The sequence below is a fragment of the Pteropus alecto genome, unplaced genomic scaffold (assembly GCF_000325575.1).
Source record: "Pteropus alecto unplaced genomic scaffold, ASM32557v1 scaffold74, whole genome shotgun sequence".
Lineage (NCBI taxonomy): Eukaryota > Metazoa > Chordata > Mammalia > Chiroptera > Pteropodidae > Pteropus > Pteropus alecto.
The window spans coordinates 4,298,397-4,314,170 of record NW_006436291.1 but is presented as its reverse complement, the minus strand read 5'-3'; the positions used below and the strand labels follow the sequence as shown (position 1 = coordinate 4,314,170).

The following is a 15,774-nucleotide window of genomic DNA, read 5'->3' as shown; positions in this document are numbered from 1 at the left end:
AAAAAAAAAAAAAAAGGACATTATAGCCAAAAAGTGGTTCTTATTTTATATATAATTTTAAACTTAGGAAAATCTATTGTGTGCTGACTTTAGGGGATAAGGAGATGAGTCAGCACATTTCTTTTTGTTTTCCAGCCTGATTCAATCAAAACAACCCCCGCAAAGCTGCAGAAGCTGCATCTGTCTCCTTACCATGAAAGGCGAGGCGAGCCTGCTCCCCTACAGGGTCTGCCCCGGGACCCACTGCCTAGGGCTGTGGGTTTTATTCGGTGAACAAGACCATTCACTCCTTTGCTTTCTATCACGTGGCTGACGGCTCAGAGAGGCACTGAAGGGAGGGAGAAGCTAGCTGCTGGGTTACAAGGAAAGTCAGCATTTTCCTAATTATAGAAGTAGTATGCGCTTGTTGTTTCTGGAAGTTTGGGGTGTCCCTTAACTCAGCTTCAGGAGGTTGCTTTACCTACTGAAGCCAGATTCAGAGTCAGATGAAGATCAAAATGCAGTATTCGCTGAATTTCCTTTAAACAACGGGCTTCTAGTAGATTCTGTTAGAGGATGCGACTTAGACTTGAGCAGAAGTGAGGCTTCCAGGAATTTCCCACTCTTATCCACCCCATCCTGCTGCTAGCCAAGCCTTCAGACCACCTTGGGGAAGACGGGGCTGCAGTTCACTGTTGCTTTGACTGCTTCACGGAGGAAGCAGGCACGTCTCAGCTGCCATTGCCTGAGGGAGGACGGCAGAGCCAGCGAGGTGGCCTTTCTGAGCCAGGGCTGATCCCACCCCCCCCAACAGTTTGCAGGAACCAGGGGGTGTCAGGCCTGCCTCTCCCACCTTCCTCTCCCTGAAAAGCTCTTTTCACGGGAGGAGTAAGGGCTGGGACAGACATTTGTCCTTCTGTATAGTCACCTCGTAAAAAAATGAGGAGAAAGAAAACGTAACGCCCCTCCTCGCCCCCCACCCCATACACGCAACAACCATAGAGAACAGAACACAGAGAGTCTCCCAGCACACAGACACCACCACGATGAACGCTCTGATGCCCATCTGCCCAGGCGAGTTTCTAAGATGCTGGGGTTTGTAGCCTTCAGCCCTTGCGATTCAAGTCCGAACAGACCTGGCAGAGGTGGACCCTCTGTTTCCTCTCAAATGAGAGACAAGGACAAAAATTGCCTATGAAAAGGAAAATCTGTAAGGGAGACAAACAGAAGACACGAAACGGTGACAATCACGTTGGAAGCATACCTTACACACTCCGGATATGTCCACGTTAGACAAGCGCCACCCACCATGGCACATGACGGATCCTGGGAGACCCGCGCCTACTGTCACAGTCTTTCTGGGGTCTCTTTTTTTCTCTCTCTATTGGGAACGACAATTTACACTGTGAGGACAGCCTTAGCGCTAACTCTAAAAGCCTATTTTAAATGAGATCATCTTAGAAGAAAAAGAGAAAGAAAGAAAGTCATGGCATCGCTGTTACCTAAGTCTGAGCCTGGTCCTCAGCTGTTCATTTCGAGCCTCCATCTTTCTCCTGTCTCCAGAGTCACATATCCAACTGTACCGAACACATGTACTTGGCTACAAACTCAATGGAGACGCACGTGTACTCATCGTCCCCTCTGCCCTCCAAGGCCAACGACTGCTTCTTAACGGCGCCAGCAGGAAACGGGTCACTCGCCCGATGGCCTAAACGAAGTGAAGCACTAGAGGTGACAATCCCCTCACTCACTATCCAGCCTTGCCTCTTCAAGCTCTCTTGACCCTGGCCAGTTCCATCCACCACACGGTCCACTTCTGGAGGCATAAGCTTCATCGACGACAAGAGGCCCTCGATGAACCTCCTTGCCTTCTGTCTACTGGCATTCCTACTAATCTTTTCTCCATTCTGACACTGGAGACCCGTTCTCAAGCACAGAACCGAACGTGCTAGTCCCCTGTGTGAAAACTTTCTTTGGCTCTCACTTTTCAGTAAGATAAAGTCAAAATGCCTCAGTACAAAAGGGTTTCACATCGATCTTTCTCCTCTTCTTTACCCATTTTTAAAGAACTAGATTAAATAGCACTTTCTCGGTGAAATGGCCTTCAACAAGTTAAAACTAATCCCAGCCTACGCAAAGTTCCGATGGAATTTTGTGCATACCTCTTATTGTAGCAATTATATTAAAACAGAATAATTTTAGTCTTTTTAATGCCCCGCCTCTCCAGCAGAAGTTATATGCCGGGGAGCATATTTCATTCAACCTGTATCCCCAAGCCTAACAGTGTCTGCCCTTAGAAGGTGCTTAATACGTGTTTACTGAGTGAATGAATGAATGAATTCTGGATGGCATCACCTAAAAAAGGGTCCCCACATCCTGGGCTGTGGGCCGGTAACTGTCCATGACCTGTTAGGAACTGGGCTGCACAGCACGAGGTGAACGGAAGGTGAGCAATGAATGAATGAATTCTGGATGGCATCACCTAAAAAGGGTCCCCACACCCCGGGCTGTGGGCCGGTACCGGTCCATGACCTGTTAGGAACTGGGCTGCACAGCAGGAGGTGAACGGAAGGTGAGCAAGAGAAGCTTCACCTGTATCCGCAGCCGCTCCCCAGCGCTAGCGTCACCGCCTCAGCTCCGCCTCAGATCACCAGGCATTAGATTCTCACAGGAGCCCTGGTTCCTGGTGCCACAAAAGTTGGGGACGGCTGGCCTAACATGTGGCAATGGCTAAATGAATTATTTTTTGAAAACCTACTGTATGCGAGATGCTACATGAGCAGAAGGGAGCAGAAGGGAGATATAAGAAATATTCCCCACCCACGAACTCTCTTATAATCTATGTAATATATAGTGCAGATTATAATTGAAAAAATAATAGCAACTATAATAAAACGTTTCATCTGAAGATATTAATATGCGGAATTGTATATTAGATGTCCTAATGTTGAACTATCTTTGCATTGTTCAGCTAAGTACCATCTGGTCATAAAGTATTTTTTAAAATATGTGCGGGTATGGTTTGCAAATACCTTAGCACGTTTGCAACTATGTTCATAATTGAAACTAGCCTATAATATGATTTTGTGCACGCCTTTTTTCTAACCCTGGTAGTGCTTTTCTCCCTGCCTTAAATTATTTTTTTTTCAATTCTCAGGAACTATTTGTTCCTTAATAGGTTTGACGAAACTCACCTGATAAAATAGTTTGGGTTTGATGTTGTTTTTGGGGTAGATTTAAGAAATACTATTATTGATTTAATTTCTTTATATGGTTATATTTAAATTTTTCTATTTCACCTTGAACCATCATTAGGAATTTACATTGAAAAAAAAATGGTTAGTATTGTTCACAACATTCTTGTAATTTAAAAAACTTTCTGTATAACAATAGCTACATTGCTCTTTGTATTTCTAAAATTGTCTACTTGGGAATTCTTTCTTCCTCCTTGATTAAATTTGTGTGTTGTCCATTTTATTCATATTTTCAAAGAATCAGCTTTTGGTTTAATTGATTCTCTCAATTTTTTTTGGTCTACCTTTTCATTTATTTTTGCTCATTTAAAAAATCTTCATTTCTTAGAAAGGTATATTTAGATCTCCCTCTCTGTTTGTAGATTTATCAATTTATTGTTGCAATTCTCCCAATTATTGCTTTGTATGTTTTGAGACTATTTTGCTGGTACATATAGGTTTATAATTCTTTTACCATTCTCTTCAATTGTTCTTTTTATCATTAAGTAATGACTCTCTTTATCCCTAATAATGTCTTTTTTTTTTTTGCCTTAAGGTCTAGCTTGTCTGATATTCACAGCACCACGGTAACTTTCTTTGGGTTAAGATAACCATTTTGCATTTTGAGGGTGAATTTTGCAAAAATTAAGCACCTGAATTTTATTTTTAAGTTCTAAGCAGATAATCTGTTTTTACTTTAACAGATTTAATCCATTTACGTACAATGAGATTAATATGTTGACTCATTTTTATCTTATTATTTTGTTTTATATTTATTCTACTTCTTTGTAAATTCTCTTTCTCCTTTCTTATCATCTCTTGGGTTGATATACTATTTTTATTCACCCTCTATTAATTGGAATTATACATTGTTTTTCTACCCTTTTGATGGTTATTCTTAAATTTGCAAGATACAAACTTATCAAAATCTAAAGTTGATCAGCCCCTCTATTGTTCTCTAGAGAAATACAAATCCTTAAACTGTTTTAATCTATTTGCTCACCTTGTTTGAAAACAACCAAATTGAGTCATTATTGTTGTAACGCTGTTTTAAACAGCGTTTTCGGATTTATCTACATACAATTATTCGGCTTGTTATTGCCTGCAAAATCCTACCCTTGTGTCTTGTGTTCATTTCCTTCGTACAGAAATATTCTTTGGTGGGATCTCAGAGTAGTAAATTCTCTCGTCTTTGTATGAAAATGTATTGCACTCTAATCCTTGTAAAATAATTTGAGTATAAGATTGAAGACGGCAGTCATTTTCCTCATTTTTCTGAAGTCTTAACTCCATAGCTGCTGCTGCTAAGTCAGCTTCCAGTTCTACAGTCATTTTGTACAAACCCGTCTTTTCTCTCAGGGGGTTTTAAGATTTTCTCGTTGGTCCCACAGCTTCACTACCCTGGAGTGGGTCGATTTTTCTTCTTCCTTCTGGGGAGTCATGTCCTTCAATTTGGGGACATTCTCATCTGTTTGAACATTGCTTCTTTCCTTTTTTTTTTTCCCTGTATTTTTACTCTGGAATTCTATTTGGCCTATTCTATTCTTTTTAAAGTAATTTTTTCCCCCCCTGATTTTTCTATTATCTTGCATTTCCAGAGGTGCTAATTCTCATTTCTCTTGTTCACCAATGCTTGCTGATAGTGGCTTTCCTTGTGTGGTTTATAATTTTGATTTGGGGCTCATCTTTAATATTTTCCTTCTTTTTCTTTTCTTGGCATGGGCTGCAGAACATCTCTATAAAATCATTTGGGGTTGGCTTCGGCTTGGGCCCATGGGACCCAGGGTTGCTGATTTGGGACTAGATTTGAGGCCAATTTATTGACTGGAATGGCCTCCCTACGCAGGTCTTAGAAATCTGCACACCTGCCCACTCCATGCAAAACTACACTTGTGAGGCTGCCTGGGGTTTCAATTTCTCTGTTTTGCATGAAATCTTTCTTCTGTCGGGGACACCTGCAGACAGTCCTCTCGGCTACCCCTTTCCTTGTTCCTTCTTCACAAAGGAAGCAGCTCTCCGGGGCCCACCTTCCATGGGACCCTCAAAGACATCCACTCCTCTGTCCCAAACCCCGAAAATCAAGTCCTCTTTCTGGGCCCAAATAACTCTTTGGGGTCTCATGACCAATATATTGCTCTGGCCTTACATCCTCTCTTTGTTTCTGCCTCCTTGGAATCTCTCTCTCTTTTAAGCTTGTCCAGGTATCAGCATCAATTCTAGATGCTTCTGTTGTACCTAGGATTTATGTGCATTTTTCTTTCAGGCTGGGGGGGCTGCATCAGCTCATTCCATCATATTGCTGGAAGCCGGAAGTTATCAGTTGGTAAGTGCCATGGGCCAAACGCGAGGGAGAGAAACAGGACCTGACATAATGCATCGGTGAGGAGATCAGCGCAGACGGGGAGGGTACTTGACAACACTGTAAATGGAAAGGCTTCTTCTAAGCGTATTCCTTTTACAACAAATACCTAAAGTTCCTTCAAATGAGTAAAATTCCTAGTCCTCAGAGGGAGCGACTCTCTTCGAATCCCCACAGGGCCGAGGGTAGAGTGTATTTCTTAACAAGGAACAAATTAAATGAGCATCTTGTTCAAGTCACATGTAAAACTTCAAATATTAGAAAAGTTGACTAAGAGGCGATAAATGTCATAGTAATAACCATGATATAGGATCGTATCCACCTGGTGAATACATTTGTTAAAGGTTAAGTAGAGTCAGTTTTCCTTTGAATTTTTAAGGTACTTCCAAGTTTGATGCAGCCAAGTTCAACCCAGGGATAACTGCTTTTTGAGCCATCTCTAACTTTGGCTAGGATTTTTAGAAAGGATTTGCCCAATCGAGCATCCCACAGTCCTTGGAAGGTGGTTTCAAGGTCAACTTGCAATAAAGGCACATCGCCGAAGACTGTCCCGGCACATACCTGGCCAAGGTCAAGTCTTCCGGAGTAACAGTGGAATGCCTGAACTCTAAGTGACATACGAGGTCTTCTTGGGACCTAAGCGAAGGAGCTGGGCATGCGAGTTTGCTTAGGCTGAAACGGCTGCAGGGTTGATGGCGTGGTGTCCGGGTGGGCCGAACCTGCAGCACTTACCGTGTAATTTCGAGTGAGGGACACATCAGTGCCATCCTGCAGATAATGAGTCTCCGTGAAACCGCTAGCAATGAGACCTCTGTGGGAGACAAACAAAAAGCTGAGTGTAGAATCGCACTGATATGTCACTTGTGAACATCCAGGCTGCAGGGCAGCCAGGTCTGAACCCCCTTATTTAACAGATGACCCGATTTTCCTGAGGCTCCCTAAGGACCTTCCCCCTGCGCAGGTTATCCAGGGATTGTCACGGGGAGATTCGGGCAGGTGAGAGTCAGATGTGTGACTTTGAACAACACCCCACAGTGCATGTGGAGCCACCCCTCCCCCCCATTCCTCCGCCACACACGCGGACGTGTGCACACACTGGCACATGCTCACACGGGCAGACCTTCCCCCTGCGCAGGTTATCCAGGGATTGTCAGGGGGAGATTCGGGCAGGCAAGAGTCAGATGTGTGACTTTGAACAACGCCCCACAGTGCACGTGGAGCCACCCCTCCCCCCTCATTCCTCCGCCACACACGCAGGCGTGTGCACACACTGGCACATGCTCACACGGGCGCACACGTGTACATGCACACTGGAACAGGCACGCACGCACACCCTTCTACAGAGAGATGGGAGAATCACCGGCCTGGAAGGGACGGGGCTCCGCTGTCCAGAATCGATGGCTGAGCCATCGCTGGGAAAATAATTTTGGATCCAAGGTATTGCCCCTGCTGGTTCTCTAGCAGGTGACAGGACCAGGCGTCAACATTAAAGTGTCAAAGAAGAGTTTAGAACAACACTGAACCATTAAAAGCAGTGCTGTAGGAGGCGTGGACACACTGCAATATTGAATTTCTAAGATAAATCGAAAGAGGAGAAAATTCTATTTACGCTAACTGGATCATATGCAATCGACTACATCTTCGTTGACGTTAGCAAAGTATGGGTTTATTTAGGTTTAAAAACTATTTTGCAATTTCTTTTGTAATATGCAGTACTGTATCCTTTTCACTATAACCACCACAAGTATTTCCTGTATACCTACTATGTGCTAGGAGCTGTACTAGCTGCTGGGCTACAAAGATAAATAAGAACACTACAGCCTGGTGGGGTGACAGAGGAGACGGGATCCAGTGTGAGGAGAGCTGTCACACAGGCAGGAACAGAGTCTTAGTGGGTGAACGGACGCACAGTAGGTGGAGCGTAGTGGGAGAGAGCGGTCTTACAGAGGGAGTAGCAGATGGAGCAGGAGTCCGCCAGGCAAAGAAGGGGTGGGAAAGGACGAGACTCCCAGGCAGAGGAGGGCAAGCCCGGACGTCTGAGGGTCTGGAATCTGGGGAACCAGGCTGGTGCGAGGCAGGGAAGGGCCCCGCATGGAGCCTAGATCACGACGGTCTGGGCGCTGAGTCGGGAGTTGTTTTACGTCCTGGCCTTCGCAGGTGTGCAGCGCACAGTGACCATGCTGTCTGCCCCCTTTGTCTTCGTAGAATGTACTTTACACCATTCGGTTCTGCTGGGGTCACCCCACCCCCAGTCCAGGGGTGAATGTGGAACCCAGGATAACGCTTCACGACCCCCCACAGCACCCTATGAGGTAGGTCTTTCCTCACAGGGCTTTCTCCAGCCTGGGCCCTTTGCTTCAGGAGGATGCCGCCCGGTGAAAACACGGCCCTCCTCGGCTGTGACAAAGGGCAGAAAGGAGAGATCTTCGAGGTGACCCGAGGGCCCACTTTGCCTCCTTCCTCGACAAACGCTTCTCTTTGGCTTCGGCCGGCTCAAGCTGGATTTTGCCACCAGATTCCTGATAAATATGGAAGGGAGGGAGAGAAGCGGGAAGGCAGAAGATGCAGCAGACGAGAACTACTTCCCTCACAGTCAGGTTTCCTTGGGGTCTCCCCCGGCCGGGCCCAGACCGCGTAATCTCCCTGTCTGTACAGATTTCGACATGTTTAGGATACGCCTGGTTTAAATCAGCTGGACCCTCACAACAGGCCTGAGCTGCGCTCCGCTTAACGATGAGCATCGGGAAGAGTTCGCCAAATACATAAAACAGACAGAGGCCCTCGCGCTCGCTGACGGGGTGCTCGGCTCCTGCGCCCCTCGCTCTTCGCTCTGCTCGGGGGGACACGGATCATGCTGCAGAAGGTGAACCCCCTGTTGGCTTTTGGTCTCACATCCCTGTCCGCTAAGCGTCCCGCTTCAGAGCTGTCACAGAGCCCGCTGGGCAGGCTTGTTGCCAGGGGTACCGAGGGTTGGGGGAGGGAGGGAGAGCGGGCAGGGGCGCCGGGGCCCAGAGGAGGGGTCTGGAGAAGGCGGTGGTGGTCGGCCGTGGCCTTCACACAGCGGAGCTCCCGGAAGGCGCGTGAGGCTGGGGGATCTTGACAGGGGCGGCTGCAGGGGCGGGCTGAGCAGACGGGGATGGGAAGGGTCAATGAATCGTTTCCAGAGAGTTGGCAGCAGAGAGACGGGATGGGAAGTCAGAAGGTGGGGCCTTGCGGGGAGTGGGTCACCTAAGGGACAAGCCAGGGAAATGGCCACAGAGAGGGACAGGGGCGAAGCTGCTGAGGAGCAGGTGGAAGGGCGCACAGAGCACAGGGACAGCAAGGAGGAGCCGGGAGCTCTCGCCCTGTGGAGGCGGGACCCGTGGTGGCCTCCGTGATCCCGGGGAAGGAGGGGACTTGGTCAGCTTTACAATCGCAGAAAAAGGAGAAAAAGAAAAATTTAATATAATGCCAATTATGTCATTATTACTTATATTATTTGCTATTCATGAAAAATTTAATATTTTATTTATCTATCTCATATATTATTAAACTTTAGTAATTTCTGGTCTTAACTGTGCTTTATTTTGAACGAACAAGGCATGCAAACACCTAATCTGACAGGAGCGATGCATGTAGGAATTTGTAGAACAGAGAGAGAGAATGTCAAGGCTTTCTAAGTGAAGCCGGTGTAGGTGGATGTCCCAGGAGGACATTTGGACGCTCGGCCTATGCGTGAGAAGATGGCCTTTTGGTGGACAGAGGTCAGCAAAGCTGTGGATGAGAGGGATGTGGGGGATTCGACGGCAATAAAATTAACGATATGGTTTGAAAACGTGACTCAACACAAAGACCCATGGCTACTTCTACCTTAAAAAACCTATCGCTCGTCATTGTTATCCGAATGTGGCTTAACCAGAAATCCAGCCACAGTCATACTTTCAGCTCTAGAGAGTTCTTAAGTACTATCGCATGTTTCCTTTCACTAAAAGAGGGTGAAATGGGGGCTTCTGAGTCCAGCCCGAGCGCGTCCCCCTGTGGCTGAGACGCGCATGATGTGCTCCTTTGTGAGTTTTTTTTTCACAGTCTGGGACAGACGCCTTGGCGTTTGGCTCGGGTGAGTAACACACCCTGCGCGGGTCAGAGCAGAGGGTGGCATCTAGTAAGGATGGATGCTCAGGCTCCCTGGCCTCCGCTGCAGCATTGGGGGAGCCGAGCTTCAGGCACACGGGCCTCTGGGATGAGAGACGGAGGGACCTGGATGGCCTGAGCTCTCCAACGCTCACTCCCACGAGTCCTGTGCTTCCACGGGGCGGGCTCCGTGGAGCAGGCCGGGGGCAGGCCCACCCCGCCCTCGGCTCCGGTTTCCTCTCTGTGCCAGGCTGTGAAGAGCCCCAGGGAGTGACGGGGCTGTGTGGGCCCTACTGTGGCATCACCACTCCCCTCCGAAACTCCCCAACACTTTCCCACTGGACTGAAACTCCAACGCCTTCCACAGTCTCCCAGGTGCTCACGACATCACCTCCCGACACCTCGTGCCTTCCCTGTCTGCGGCTCACTCTCTCCCCACCAACACTGCCTCTGGCTCATTCTAGAACGTTCCGCCCCCTATCCCATTTAGGGCCTTTGCATCTGCATTTGCTATCCTCCCGATGCCTGGAACATTCTCGACGTGGCTGGTCACCCTTCAGGTACCCCCCTTTGCAGAGGGGACTTTCCTGATCATCTTATCGAAAATGGCCTCCCCTGCTCCCCACATCATGGAACCCCTTCGATTTCCTATTTTATTTATTCACCTTTTACTTATTTATCTACATCTCCCTCAAGAATATATTAAATTTTTCTTTTTCTCCTTGCTCATCATGTGGCCCCACCCCTAGCCCAGGCACTTGCTAAGCCCATTACATGTATCTCATTTAATTCTGATAGTACCTAATATCTAGCTCGGTGAGTTCAATGCCACTTTTTACCCAATTTCAACAGGGAAACCAGGATACAGGGAGGCTAAGTGACCCACCCAAAGTCACACCATGTATGGCATCACGTGGTGGTTTTGCTTCAGAGCTTGTGCTATTCACCTTTACAAGCTGGTCAAAAGACACTTCCTGAGTGTCTGCTGCAGGCGCTGTGGTAAACGCCAGGTAATGTGTTTCGTGGAATAAAGAATGAATGGACTGATGGATGCTAGGTGGACAGATGGATGAGCGAACGACCAAATTCGAGGAGAACGCTGCGGAAACGTTCCCTTTTCATCGGGGGCCATCCTTTCTCAATCACAGTGCACGTCGCATGTCCGTCCTGCTCTGGAGCCATGGATGAAACTGAAAAGGTGCTCACTCGAGGCTTCCTGAGATGTGTGTCTAATCTAAAAGGGGCTGGCAGTCACAGGTCCTTTGAGAGAACTGAGGGAGGCAGGTGGACAATGGCCTTAATGGAAATATGACAGCAATGGGCCCATTTGCCTTCGATCCCCAAGAAGAAGTCCAATTAGATGATTCTCTATGCCAGCGAATGGAAAGAGAAGGTGAATGCGTCATTTCACGAGAATGTTCTTTTTCTCTGCTTATTAGATTAGCTGATCTAACAAGGAATCTTGTTCTTCTCTACACCAGAAAATAAAATACCAGCAGTTGATTTTGCTGTTTTCCATTCGTTTTGCTGTTATGAGAGACACCTCAATATTCCCTCATTTAACCAATATCTATTGTGCTGGTCATAAGGAGTAAGATACCCCAAGAGCTCACCATCTGGTGAAGGACGAACCCAAAGAGCGATCAGAGTTCCATGATAGAGATATAGCAAAGCATTGTGGGAAAGTTTTCTAAGCCAGGCAGATGGAGGTAACGACATTCTCCAGAGGGTATAGAAACAGCATATGAATGGGGGATGGGCACAGGAATGTGAAACAGTGTGGACTTCCAAGTTGTTGGGGTATAAATTTGATGGTAGGGAGGCGTGTTGTTGGCTAAGACAGGCCAGCTGGGGAACAATCTGTAGGTTCCCAAGTGTCACTGATTTTATCCCATGCAATGAGGAGCCATTAGACATAGCAGGGACCTGAGCAGATACAAACTTCGGAGCTAAGGGCCACTGGACATCCAGGTAGATAAGACTTTGAGGTGGAAGAGACAGACGGGCAGCAGGGAGATTAGTTAGGAGGCTGGCGTGAGCGTCTAAACAAAGGGCCAGACCAAGTCATGTGCCCTTGGGGTGGGAAATTCAGAGAGAGGACAGAATTAGGAAACTCAGTTGTCAACTGGGAAGGTAATTCATAAAGGAGCAAAAGGAGACAATGAGTTGGGTCTTGGTCATGTTGAGCGTGAGGGGCATTCTCTTGGAAATGTCCAGTAAGCAGCTGACTCTGTGAGTCTAAGGTTTAGGGAGTGGCTTGGAGTGAAGACAGATGGAGACACTCAGACAGCAGACGCTTTCTTTATGGGAAAACAAGTAGAATCTTGTCCTTTCTGGCCAAATATCGGATTTTCTGATTTCAAAGTTATTGGGTATATATGGTTGGAAATGATCATTTAGAATTTACAATAAAACATTATGTAGGTAATGTTCTTCCTTATGACATTCCTTACATTTCTGAAATGATTTGAGTATTAAAATAAAATAAAAAAATTACCCCCAAATTGCCTTTTTTAGATCAATATTGAAATTATCTTACTCTAAATTGACCATTATATAATTTAGTTATGCGGTTCAAATGAGCTAGAGTCCATCAAAATGACACATTTCATTCTGCAAAGCACAGGAGAGGAGGAAGAAACACCGACTCGTTTTTACCTCTGGGAGCTCTTTTTTCTGCCCGCCATGCTTGGGCTGCTACAAGACTTCCCTCTCCTTTCTTGTCGACTTGTCTTCTGCCACACTGGGTAGAGCTGAGGGCAGTAACTACATCCCTCAGCCTGCCATAATGGCTAGCATACAGGAAATGCTCCATGAATAAGTGGGTGACAAACCCAGAATCTTTATTATAGAAAAGCAACCCAATTTGAACACGATGCGTTTAAACTAATTGGATCATAAAAATAAAAGTAACGTGGTTCAAAACGGCTGTCACCCGTTGTGGAGAGGGGTTGGGGGTGGGGATAGTCACATTCACTCTCTTGTTATTTGAAGAATTCCAAATGCGGTCAGGTCATCGGGACCAACCCTGTCAACTTGTCATCAACTTTAGAACTACTTAAATGAGGGAAACAGGGAAAGGAAGCCTAAGAGATTGGCATCAATTACTTGAGACTATGAAAAAACTCATTGATGACATGTCAACTTTTTCCTATAATTTTTTTGGAAACGATACATATGGTTTGAGGATTTAATTATTCTGTGCATCATATTCATGCAAAGGCATCTCAAGACAGCTCTTTCTTGTTTGTCAATTACACTAGCGGGCACTAAGGAAACTCTTTGCAATTAATTAATCATACATGCACTGAGGGCTTCAGTGATCTCCCTAGTAAACCCGCAAAGGATCCAACCTAGTTTTCCGCTAAAGATTTCCTTCGCCACAAGTTAGTATCCTACAAATTACCAAATCATTCATATATAAATTTGGGTAATGATTTTCTCTTACGAGATTTTGGAAATACAGCTACAGATACATTCACATGAGGAATAAACTGCCTGGAGCTTCAACGACACATAGCATACAATAAAAACCATAATTAAAAATCAAGACCAGGACCCTCCCAGTCCCTAAAATGAATAGCCTTTTTAAAATGATCTATCCCTCAGCCAGAGCGAAATAAATGCAGAGAAAAGATGATGGAGAGGAAAACCAATATCTACCCAGACTGGATTCTTTGTATTCCAAGAAGTCTCACTCTGGTTTTCGGGGAAAACTCTAGCCTGGCCAGAATCACGGGACTCTTAATGCTGACAACATTGGTTCTTCTGGACTATTTTACGGAGAGATCAGACAATTGAACGATTCTCTCTAAAGACAGCGCATTCAGGCACGAAATAAGAGGAGGGAACGAAAATGAAAGAGAGATCTGGTATTGTCTACATCTCAGCTTTGCTTGAACTTCTTTGAGAACGATCTTGGCAGATATTCATGCCTTTTCATTTTCCTTAGGGCAAAGTCATCCTGGTCAATAGCTCATTCTCTGGGGTCTCGATGTGGGGAGTGGGGGCAGGGCACCGGCATCTTCGACATTCCTGTCTTGTCGTCTTCTGCCGTTGTTCGCTTAGTGTGTCAGGCCCTCGGACACCTGCTTTTCAAATGTACTTTCTCAACTTATCTTGGCAGAGGCCCTGTGGTTATCACCTGACCGACGATGAAGACGAAAACACTCAGAGAGGTTATGTGACTTGTCCAAAGCCACACAGCCGAGCAGGTGGAGACTGAACTTGGCTCTATTTGGCTCCAAAGTCAGCCTCGCCCTAACCACTGGTCAACACTGCCTTGTCAGGAAAAAATGTCAGCACATGGCTTCAAAGGCTGAAAAATAAGCAGAGGCAAATCATATCCCATTGTCTTCTGAAATAATTTTTTCCGCAATGCAAAATGAGCTTATGCTGTTTCTCTTAGCACTTAATTTGATTTAGGTATGAAATTCAAATTATTTTTGGTTGTAATTTCAGCATTTTGGGATCTTAATTATTCAGAACTCGACATCTGTAAGAACAATGGGGGCATTTACGCTCGATTCTCTTTTGTTATTCTCCATTTGCTAACATACTCAAAATGATCAAAACAACCTTTTTTTTTTTTTTTTCTGGAATTAAAAAAAAGTTCCCTTTCCCCAGGTCTTTCTCATTTAGTTTCACAACTATAAGAAACAAAACTGTTGATACAGCATTTTGGAAACTGTAGGGGATAATTAAGTTTCTTGGGAAATCATTTCTTAATATACTACTTCCATTTTAAGTTATAAATACACAGAATTTTGGCCAAGTCATGTGGCATCTACACTGAAATCTCTTATTACTGGGATTATTCAGGTGACCCTCTCCATTCACAAGATGAACGGGTTACATGTGGCAGGGTCGACAGTCACATGCTCTATTTAAGAAGGGTAGGGCTGATTTGCCCACTGCATTTTCCAGCTGATTCATAAAAGCAGGTGAGAAGCGATGGGGTCCCACCTTCACAGCCCCACAGCTGTCATTCTACTCGGGCCTAAAGCTTTGGGCCACTTTCTCCGCTGTTTAATGACCCTCTTAGTTTGAAAGTCTTTGGAATGCGGGCTTATCACTTATCACTATTCTTGAAGTGATAGGACTGTCTTCATGGTGTGAGATTTATTAAGTTTAATCCGCACGACGTTTAGGAAAGCAGAGCTGTAAGACGAAAACCCAATCAACGATTATTTCCAAAGGCAAATAAAGCCCGACACGTGCTTCTCTTGGAAGAAATCTCCAGAACGGGGTTCATGGCTTAACTGACATCACCCTCCTCACCTTTTTGCCAGCATAGGTACAGCACCCATTTATTCTAAGCTTCAGAAGCTTCTTCTTTTGAAAAGCGTGGGTAACAGGAGAGGTGGCAGCGTAATGTTAGCTCGAGCTCTTATTAAACGAAGGTGCTTTATAGGCAGTGTTTTCTTTAACTTTTGCCAACAACCCTTAGTCGGTAGGTGCCTGTTTTGAGATGAGGAACCCAGGCTCAGAGGGGTTAAGTGACTTGTCTGGGGTCACACAGCTGGTACTGTGTAGGCAGTCGGCTTCAGAGTCCGAAGTCTCACTGCTACACTCACATGACTTCTGCTTTCCCTTAGTCTTACGTCTGCTTTTTCTGCCCATGTTCCTTTCAATGGACGCTAAATTCAATACGTCAACACTTGACTTTGAAAACAGTTAGAAAGATATCGTAGTTCGGGTTGTGTGGGTCTGTCTGCTTCCCAGTTATATCATGGGTTCCAAATGGAAAGAGGCAATCGGAAGCTGTACCAGTCGGGGTCTGTTCGCCTCGAGACTGAAGACTAAGCCCCTATGAGCGTTTTTTTTTGTGTGTGTGTGCATATTGGGGTAGGAAAGGTGAACACTATTCCACACGTAAATGTGTGTGAAAATTCAGGAGTGACAGTAAATGAAAAATCAGGCCCGTTTATATTTATTCCTCGGAGCCAAACATTATCCGAGAATACCGAGAGGGCTGGACACGAAAGCAGAGTCAGCTTAGATTCGTGTCCTCAGCTGCCATCGCGCCCTGCGTCCCAAGCGGCACTTAGGAGCGGCTGCTCGAAGCGCCCCACGGTCTGAGGTGTGGCAGGG

At 45.8% G+C, this 15,774-nt stretch overlaps 1 protein-coding gene across 1 annotated transcript in view; it reads right to left on the bottom strand.

Moving 5' to 3' along the window:
- The window catches only part of ADAM12 (ADAM metallopeptidase domain 12), a 270,213-nt gene that overhangs the window by 113,828 nt on the left and 140,611 nt on the right, over window positions 1-15,774 (bottom strand). Inside the window, exon 4 of the mRNA XM_025047549.1 lies at window positions 6,304-6,382. Coding sequence (XP_024903317.1) covers window positions 6,304-6,382 — 79 coding nt within the window. The remainder of the gene's footprint in view (window positions 1-6,303; window positions 6,383-15,774) is intronic.